Source organism: Phoxinus phoxinus (assembly GCF_949152265.1).
Source record: "Phoxinus phoxinus genome assembly, chromosome: 18".
In the NCBI taxonomy this organism is placed as follows: Eukaryota; Metazoa; Chordata; class Actinopteri; order Cypriniformes; family Leuciscidae; genus Phoxinus; species Phoxinus phoxinus.
The window spans coordinates 28,781,845-28,792,158 of NC_136893.1; the positions used below are offsets into that span (position 1 = coordinate 28,781,845).

General features: G+C 44.1%; 1 protein-coding gene across 1 annotated transcript; it reads left to right on the forward strand.

Moving 5' to 3' along the window:
- Positions 1 to 1,257: 1,257 nt before the first annotated feature.
- On the forward strand, positions 1,258 to 5,186 carry LOC306986306 (uncharacterized protein; the record flags this gene model as incomplete). Its single annotated transcript, XM_079589424.1, has 2 exons — positions 1,258 to 1,712; positions 2,631 to 5,186. The coding sequence occupies exon 2, from the start codon at positions 2,727 to 2,729 to the stop codon at positions 5,184 to 5,186; it is 2,460 nt and encodes an 819-aa protein (XP_079445550.1). The 5' UTR covers positions 1,258 to 1,712; positions 2,631 to 2,726.
- Between the last annotated feature and the right edge of the window lie 5,128 nt (positions 5,187 to 10,314).

Below are 10,314 nucleotides of genomic sequence, written 5' to 3' on the forward strand. Positions count from 1 at the left end.
TTCAATATTAGGACAGCAACAGATGTAGTCATTTATGTTGTTCAGTCTGCAATATGGAAGATTGCTGTATACAAATAAATGATCAAGTAAGTTCATAAAAACAGTGTTCTACCTCTTTAGCCTAATTCTCAAAGGTGCTTATAATGATTGATTTATAATTTGTGCTATCGGGTCAGATTTCGGACAACGCAGTCACAGTGACTTTTATTTATAGCAACCTATAAAAACGTAAATATGTGCTCAGCAAATTTTAAGCTGCTACTGGAATATAGATGTAGGAGTGTGTGGATAACATTTTACTGGAACAAACAGTTCTCAATCAGTACTGGAAAGACAGCACACCACTGCTGATTTCACATGTATAGTCCAAAAGAGAGATGTGTGACGCAAAATGAAGAATAAAGATACTTTTAATTGATGATCAAGAACATGAACACTACACTTTAAATGTTTACAACGCAGAACAAGGAGCTGAGGAAAACTGAAGGCTTAAATGTAAAAGGAAATGTGGAGGGAGTGAACTGCGCTTTCTTCTACTCCCATTAAACACAGCTGAGGTGCGCTTCTGTCAGGCATCTAACCCCCGATCGCTCCCCGGGCGCCACAGCAAAAATGGGAGCCCACTGCTCCCGGTGTGTGTTCATGGTATGTGTGTGTTCAATACTCACAACTGTGTGTGTGTGTGCACCTGATGGGTGAAATGCAGAGCTCAATGGTATGGGACACCATATTTGGCAACACGTCACGTCACTTCTTTCCGTTTCAATACTCAACAACAAAATAGGGAACAGGTGTGACTAATAAGAAACCACTATAACAAATGAATAAACTAGAACTCAGGCAAATGGAGGCAATGACAGGAGGACCGGGCTCTGGAGGAGGATGAGGAGCAGGCAAAGGGAGACCCAAGGAGATGACCAGGGAAAGATGAAGGTGAGAGGAGCCAGAGGATGACATGATGAATGCCCACGGTCGAGCTGATGGAGGGGAGCCAGGATGGTGTCAGGAGCCGAGAGAGGTTGAAACGTGACCATAGGGCCGAGGAGACGTAGAGCCAGGAACCGCTGGCACAATCAGAACTCGTTACGTATTTCTGAAGGAGGGACTTCATAGAACAAGGAAGTCATCAGCCCGTTTTTAGGACAGTAAAAACAGCGGAATATAGATAAGTACATTTAGTGAAAAATTCACCATTTCAAGCGGGATTCAATGGGGTCTCCGGCGTGGGAGGCGGGCGCGCTAATGTAATGACCTCAAATAGTTATTTAATTTATTTCATTTCCTTGTTTATTGTAGATAATTTGCACTAATATAAATGTAAAGGGTATAAATATAGAAAGCCTCAGAAAATATGTATACTGTTGGGGGCGCTGTTAGAAGAAAAGACTAGTGAGTAAAAACGGGAGAGAAGCGCAGTTAACGCATGTTCTGTTGTTGTTCATGTTAAAACTTTCAGCCCCAGAATCTGTCGCAGAAAACAAAAGAGAAAACAACCGGGGCGAATAAATCTACAGAAAAGAAAAAGTTGTCGTTGTTATTGTCCAAGGGGGCAACATAAAATTGGTGTTTCTGCTCGGTTGTGACGGATTTCGGGAGGAAGAGAGCAGCAAGTGCGGAGCGGCCAGCGAGTGATGAAACGAGCCGCGAGTGCAGCGCGAGCCGCGAATCACGGAGAGAGTGGACTTTGAAACGGCGGAAAAATAACTGCAAACGTGAGTTAATCTGTTCAGTGAGTGGCCATAATGTTGCCTGTGTGGGAAGCTACGCTGGATGAAATAGAGAGTAAATTACTCGAGTTATCTGCTTCACAACTGAGAGATTTGTGTGAAATGTTCATGCTAAATGTGGGAGAGGATGAGACACACACGCCTCGCGCGCTGAGAAGACGCATTCTGCAGTATTTGGAGGGAGATGATGTTGTTTTACTTGAAGATGAAGGACTATCTATATTGCTAGATACAAAGGAAAAAATCGACAGTTTGAGAAATGTTGACGAAGGGGAAAACGAGAACTCATCTAGTGTAGAGGTTGAAGCAAGCAACGAGGGGCAGCGAAAAGTTGACCTGGAGCACCACTCTGTGGGCGTTAGTGGAATTGCATCAGAAAAGCCTGTTATAATCACTGCAACAGAATCACGATGTGCCAGAACAGACAGAAAAATGCCAAATTCATCAGCTTCAGGAGAAAGTGTCACACTACTGCATTCAGTGTATAAAAAAGAACTCAAAATAATCGGACAAATTGGTGAACCTGGCCAGAGAGACAAATTAAACTTTACCAGCCTGGACAGACAGATCCACAAGGCATGCAAAAGAGGTTATGATGAGGGAGAAATTGTTGAGGCAGTCATTCAAGCCATCATTCCAGGTGTCAGTTTGAGAAGTTACCTAGAGAGTAGAACAGACTTAACATTACCTGCCCTTAAACAAATTCTCAGAGCACATTTTATTGAAAAGGATGCAACTGAATTGTATCACTCACTCACACGTGCAGTTCAAGAACCCAAAGAAACGCCTATCCAGTTCCTAGTTCGAGCCATGGATCTCAGACAGAGGGTTTTGTCAGCATCTGAAAATGTAAAGACAGGATTAAGATATAATTATGAACTAATCCAGAATCAGTTTTTGCAGACAGTTCTGACTGGCCTTCATGATGACACCATACGCACAGATCTAAAACCCTACCTGGAAAACCCGCTGGTGGAAGATGAAGTGCTTTTGGAGAAAATGAACATGTCATATAGTCTGGAGCTTGAAAGAAAAGCAAAGTTCTCAACCACACGACCAAAAATAGCCAAGGTGGCCACAGTTATGGAGGAGGAACAGGCACATGCTGAACAAGATAAAGGTGTCAGTATGAAAAAAGAGAAAGCTCCAAAGCCTAACACACTGATGGAAAAGCTGGATGCACGAGACAAAGTGATCTGTGAGGCAATCCAGAGCCTTACGTCTCAAGTAGCGAGCCTTGCTCAAACATCACGACCTCAGACAATCAGAAACGGTAACCAGAGATTCACTCGTAATCAATATCCACCTGTTCGAGCAAACACCAGACGCTGTACCCAATGTGAGCAGTCCAACCCAGAGGGAAGATGTGAACACTGCTACAAGTGTGGCAGCAGTGAACATTGGGCAGCAGGTTGTCGGAAACGAACTGTGACCAATGTGACGTCAAGCAAGATTGAGATTACATCACGCATCATCAAAAGCTTACCAAGAGCTTGCTTATCTGAAGGACCATGGTCGAACAAACAGGAGAAAACGGCCAGTTTGGTGGGACGCAGATGCTTGGTGCAATGTTCTCTAGGAGGTGTTAATACATCAGTGCTTTGGGACACGGGGTCACAGGTTTCAATTGTGGGCTCGGAGTGGAAGAAGAGACATCTTCCTGACGCAGAAGTGAGACCAGTGAGAGAGCTGCTTGAGGAGGGAGAACTCAACCTGACAGCGGCGAATGGGACGAGCATCCCATATGAAGGCTGGATGGAAGTGGAGTTTTGTCTGTCTGGTAACACTGAGACTGAAGGAAGGGCCACACACCTGCTGGCACCAATTCTCATTGCATCTAGTGAATTGGAAAAACCAATAATCGGCTTTAATGTGATTGAGGAATTGGTCCACGCTAATGCAGCCCAGCAGATTCCTTTGAGTTTCCTTGTGGACACACTGAGTTCATCTCTGGAAGTTAGCCCTAGGAAAGCAAAAGCCGTTCTGTCACTCCTGAAGAAACGCAAAAACAGCAGCGGCTGTCATATTGCAAGACTTGGACGAAAATCCATCATTCTTCCAAGGTGCGCGAGAGTGAACGTCAGTTGTGGCAAACTGAATAAGACGGTTACCCTTGGAACGCACGTGATGCTGGAGCCCAATTCAGAAGTACCCTGGCCTGCAGGTATAAAGGTAAACAAACAGCTTATTCAGATGCCTCGGAACGATAATGACAACATTACAGTGATGGTAGAAAATAACACAGAAGAAGAGGTGACACTTACAGCACGGACTGTCCTGGGGTGGCTGCATACAGTGGATGCCATCCATCAGCTGGAAGTGAAACCACCACCTCCGTCTGAATCCCAATCTCAGCTATCACAATGTGACAATGACTTGCCTCCAGAGACTGGGCCCAGGGTTCAGGAGAGTGAAGGATGGGACCCTCCAGTGGACCTCAGTCACTTACCTGGGGAACAACAGGAACGTGTGAGACAGCTGTTGAGAGAAAATAGTGGAGTGTTTGCTAAGGATGACTGGGATACTGGATGTATTCAGGACCTTAGAATGGACATTTGTTTGAAAGACAAAATCCCTGTACAAAAGACGTACAATGCAATCCCGCGACCCCTGTATCAAGAGGTGAAGACCCACATACAGAATTTACTGAGTCAGGGGTGGATCCAAAAGTCGACATCCTCCTATTCCTCGCCGGTTGTGTGTGTGAGAAAGAAGGATGGAAGTTTGCGTCTGTGTGTGGACTACCGGCTGCTCAATGAAAAGACACACCCTGACCGGCATCCCATCCCACGAATCCAAGAGATCCTAGAAAATCTAGGGGGGAACTCCTGGTTCACTGTGCTGGACCAGGGTAAAGCCTATCATCAGGGCTTCATGAATAAAGACAGTAGGGCATACACAGCATTCATAACACCCTGGGGGCTCTACGAGTGGGTACGCATACCTTTTGGCCTCACGAATGCACCCGCCGCCTTTCAGAGGTACATGGAAGAGTGTCTAGGAGAGTTAAGGGATGATATATGTGTTCCCTATCTTGACGACGTGTTAGTCTTCAGCAAGGACTTCGACCAGCACCTAGAGGACTTGAAGAAAGTACTACAGCGACAGGATCAGTGTGGTATCAAGCTAAGGCCAAGGAAATGTGACTTTTTTAAGCGGGAAGTCTGCTATGTGGGCCGCATCATCTCTGAACATGGGTACAGCATGAACCCCAAAGAAAAAGAAGCTGTGCAAGCACTAAAGTGGGAAACACCTAGCACTGTTCGTGAGGTGAGGAAGCTCATGGGTTTCCTTGGTTACTACAGAGCATACATTGCTGACTTTGCCAGAATTGCCAAGCCTTTATATGAACTATTGACAAATCCCAGCATGTGCAAGACGAAAGGCTCCAGAAAAAGAGGGAACTCTTCCTCGCAAGCACCTCCATCACAGCCAGTAGAGTGGACAGGGAGACATTAGGAAGCGCTGGAGAAGCTGATCGCGGAGTTGTCAAGCCCACCCATTATGGCATACCCAGACTTTGAAAAACCATTTGTCCTTCATGTTGATGCGTCAGAAGAAGGGCTAGGAGCCGTATTGTACCAACGACAGGGAAGTAAACTCCGAGTAGTTGGTTACGGGTCTCGGACTCTGACCCCTGCCGAAAGGAACTACAAGCTGCATTCTGGGAAGTTGGAGTTCCTGGGACTCAAATGGGCGATCACAGAGCGTTTCCGTCACTACCTGTTTCATGCGCCACACTTCATTGTCTACAGTGATAATAACCCATTGACATATGTCATGAAAACGGCAAAGCTTAATGCAGCGGGGCAACGGTGGGTTTCTGAGCTGGCAGACTACCGTTTCACTTTGAAGTATAGACCAGGAACGGCAAATGGAGATGCAGACTTCTTATCACGGAGACCAGTGCCCATTGAAGTCACAGTCAGAGAGTGTACTCAGGAATGTGAGCCAGAAGTTCTGGGATCAATCGGGGAAGCTCTGAAAGCACAACGACGTGGAGAAGTGGACTGGATATCTGCAATCACTTGCAACATAGATGTCTTACCGGAGGAGCTGAATGCTGGATCAGAGACCAGTCAACGGCTTACACCTCAGGATATCAGGAGCGCCCAATTGAGAGATCCAGTCATCAGCCGAGTACTTGATTTGAAACAGAAACAAATCTATCTCAAACACAAAGACAAATTGAAGGAACCGGAAGATGTGAGACGACTCCTACGAGAATGGCATCACCTGCAGATTAATGAGGAAGGTATCCTGCAAAGAAAAATAATGACCAGAACTCAGTTAGTTGTCCCAGAAAACTTGAAAAGTATGATATACAAGCACTTGCATGAGGACATGGCCCACCTAGGTGCCGATCGTATGGTGGCAGCAGCTCGTGCACGTTTCTTCTGGCCGAGAATGAGAGAAGAGATAGAGCATTATGTCACCAGAGTGTGTCGATGCCTAAGACAAAAGAAACCAAACCGGATCACCAGAACCCCAATCAAGAGCATTGAGACAACAGCTCCGTTTGAGATGATCTCGATTGATTACCTGCACCTGGAGAAAAGTAGAGGGGGAGCAGAGTATATCCTTGTGGTCATAGACCATTTTTCAAAGTTTGCTCAGGCATACGCCACCAGAAACAAGTCTGGAAAGACAGCAGCCCGGAAGATCTTTGAAGATTTCATCATGCGCTATGGTTTTCCTGCAAAGATCCACCATGACCAGGGGAGGGAGTTCGAGAACAACCTGTTCCAAAAGTTACAGAGCTACTGTGGGATTAGGCATTCACGTACAACTCCCTACCATCCCCAAGCTAACCCGGCAGAGAGGTTCAATAGGACACTGTTGGGGATGTTGAGGACCTTAGAGGAGACAAAGAAGTCGAATTGGGCAGAACACCTTAACAAAGTTGTCCACGCCTATAATTCTACAGTGCACGAGTCAACAGGATTTTCCCCATTCTTTCTCCTTTTTGGTCGAGAGCCAGTTCTTCCAATTGATCTGGTGCTCCCCACAAAGCACGTAAAGGACACTCGGTCTCACGCCGACTACGCTGAAAAGTGGAAAAGGTCTATGCAAGAAGCATATGAGATTGCAAAAAAGAACATGAAGAAGGCTGCTGCAAGGGGGCAGAGAAATTACAATCGGAAGGCATGGAGTTCTGTCTTGGAGCCAGGTGATCATGTGTTGGTGAGGAACCTGTCAGAAAGAGGCGGCCCAGGAAAACTGCGAGCATTCTGGGAAAAACAAACGTATGTGGTGAAAGAAAGGAGAGGAGATGGCCCGGTGTATGTAGTTGGACCGTTGGATGAGACTGGAAAGGAAAGAGTGCTGCACCGAAACCTTCTATTACCTTGCCCTTACCTGGTTGATGTGCCCAAGACAGCTGATGTTCGTCTGGAAAGAAAAGGATGTCAGAGGAACAGGTCAAATCAGGAAGCACAACCACAACGAAATACTCACCATGAAAGCACCGACAGTTCCAGCGACGAGGAGGTTGACTTGTGGGTTCCAATGCAGAGAGCAGGAACAGATCTGGATCCATGTGCAGCAGAATTTCACCCTGGAAGAGAGGAGAGAAACAGGACACCTGTAAAGGAACCTGACATTGAAGAAATCGTTGACAGATCTGTAAACCTATCTGACTCAGAGAAGTCCGATGAAGAAGAGTTGGGAGATCCTCAAGGGGAGCCGGAGGAAGGATCCGTAGGAGAAGCCGAGCATGAAGATAGTGACTTGGCATCAGAACCTATAAGGAGAACTTCTGCCAGAACCAGGCGACCTAGGAATCTATACACGTATGACACCCTGGGTGAGCCCACGCTTCGACCAGTGAACTGGAATGTTTGTGGTGGAAATACTGAGGTGATGACCAGCTGTGTACAACCCCAGCTGAGCATTGATCACCGGAATCTGTATCCTTCATACTAAGTAATACTAGTGCAATTTGAAATAGGAACGTTCAAAGTAATATTTTTGTTAAGTGAGTTATAAGCAGTTAAGGGTATTGTAAGTCTACAGTCGTAATAATGCTATACAGCAGATTTATAGTTTGGTCAGCTTAAGGTATATTTGAAAGGCTGGAGGAACACTAAGAGATTAATGCATTATTGAAGTGACATTTAAAATGTGTCAAATACATTGTGGAGGTGTATGTGGTTGTGTCCACTTGTCATTACAGGATGTTCTGGGGGGCCCACCAGCGAGCCTAAAGACAAGACACCTCTCAACATGCATCAAATCTAAAAATTTAGATGATTGTAATTATGTCACCGTTGTATGGAAGTAAAAGATATTGTTAACCTGTGAGAAGGCATGTACATTACACTGTTATTGGAACTTAAATTTTGAATATTTACCCAGAGATAGTAAACTAAAAATGTTTTGTAACATTTTATTTTTTTTAGTGGGGGAGGGTGTAATGACCTCAAATAGTTATTTAATTTATTTCATTTCCTTGTTTATTGTAGATAATTTGCACTAATATAAATGTAAAGGGTATAAATATAGAAAGCCTCAGAAAATATGTATACTGTTGGGGGCGCTGTTAGAAGAAAAGACTAGTGAGTAAAAACGGGAGAGAAGAAGCGCAGTTAACGCATGTTCTGTTGTTGTTCATGTTAAAACTTTCAGCCCCAGAATCTGTCGCAGAAAACAAAAGAGAAAACAACCGGGGCGAATAAATCTACAGAAAAGAAAAAGTTGTCGTTGTTATTGTCCAAGGGGGCAACACTAACAAGGACACTAAAGACCGCAGCTTCTAGCATCAGTCGCTAGCGCACCTCTTGAGGCCAGGGGAGTGAGGTTTACAAGCACAGCTCTTACTGACCTATGTCCATTACACATACTAACTCAAGACATAAAGTAATGTTATCATCATCATGTTAGCTTAACACAGTTCCCAAAAAAACAGTTCCCATGATCTACTACTTCCAGAGAGATTCTGAAGTATGCATGCGAGAGACACTTTACTATCCCATCAGGCCCTGAAAGGGGATTTGTTTTCCTTGGCGAGAAGGTATTTAACCCAGAAGTGCTTTCTGGTGCTCTGGAGCCAAGAAACAAAACTAAGACTATCAGTTATTAGTACGCGTATTCATCCTGACTGTAACCAGGATTGCCAACACTCATGCACTTGGTGTGAGACACGCTTTCAGGCTCTGTCTCACGCCCTCACACTGCCCAACTAAATTTCATGCCAAATAGCAACCGCACAATACATCCATAAGTGTGCTCATTGGATTTTCCCAACAGCAAGGCTTCATAGCAAGGCTAAAACAGATATTTGTGACTGGTCTAATCAAACTTCTTGACTACATAGCAAACCTATTGAGAAGAACGCAAACTTCAAGAAGTTTTAGTCTTATTTGGGCTGGTTATGGCATCAGGTGCAGAAAAAAAAATCATATTGTGTGATAAGGTACTTGAGAGATAAAGTCCCCATATCATTATTTGTATATTTCCATCTTGCAAAACAGTTTGTCATAATAGCAAGGGAGTCCCAGTTCAAATTCAGATATGTGAATGTGTGTCAAGAGAAATGCGCAACAGAGAACAATAGCACAATAATTTATTTGCAATTTTCATGCATCATTAAATGCATCAAATTATGCAAGAAATTATATTTTAAATAACTGTAATGGGATCTTAAAAAAGATTCACTTACATTCTATAGGAAAAAGTAAACACCACTGCGTTCCTGTTAACACTGGATTTGAATTTGTTCTTAATATATCATAATACAACATTTAGTTATTTTTATATAGGCCTACACCTTTTTCCCAGACAAGAAATCTGACTGATTGGTAAATTGTCAGAGAGATAATATTAGGTAGCTACAGCTAACCAGTGCAACTAAAAAGTGAATCTTAGGTTATGTTTACACGGAAACGATCTGAAGAGAAAACGCAAAAGTGGCGTTGCGTTATCACTTTTTGTTCTGTGTTTAGACGAGCGTTATGGGGGGAAATCATATGCATATGGTGACGCAAAAGTGTGTGAGATTCAATGTAGTGTGCACTCCAGACGGCTAGGTGGCGATGTGGAGCACTGAAAGTGACAGAGACGCTGACACAGTTTTTCATGTTTAATACGGTAAAGCTGCTGTTTAACCCTCGGCGCTATTCGTGCGTCGCTCAAAAATGACAGATTTTTTTTTTTGTCAATGAAATTAATACTATATTTTAGTTTGATAATGTTTTGTTATTTTCCTGTACTGGCGCATGCCTGTGACGTAAACACGTACGCGATGCCTTCACTGTCTAGCAGACTTTTTTACCGTTTTTACCCTTTAGACGGGAACGCAACGGTGGAGCATTTTTAAGATTTCCACTCTGGAGGGTGGTTTCATTTTTTTGCGTTTTTAAGCCCCAAAAACGCTGTCGCCGTGTAAACGAAAGGCACATCCGATAAAATATTTTTTACGTTTTCACCCGCGACCGTTCTCATGTAAACAGGGCCTAAGACAATATTAAGCTTAAACATTTTGGTAAATTGCGGTGTAGAGTTTGAGAAATTAAAAAGTGTTGGATCCTTAAACCTCAAACAGGGGCATGTGATTAATATTGCCCATGTCATCAAAATCGCACTCCAG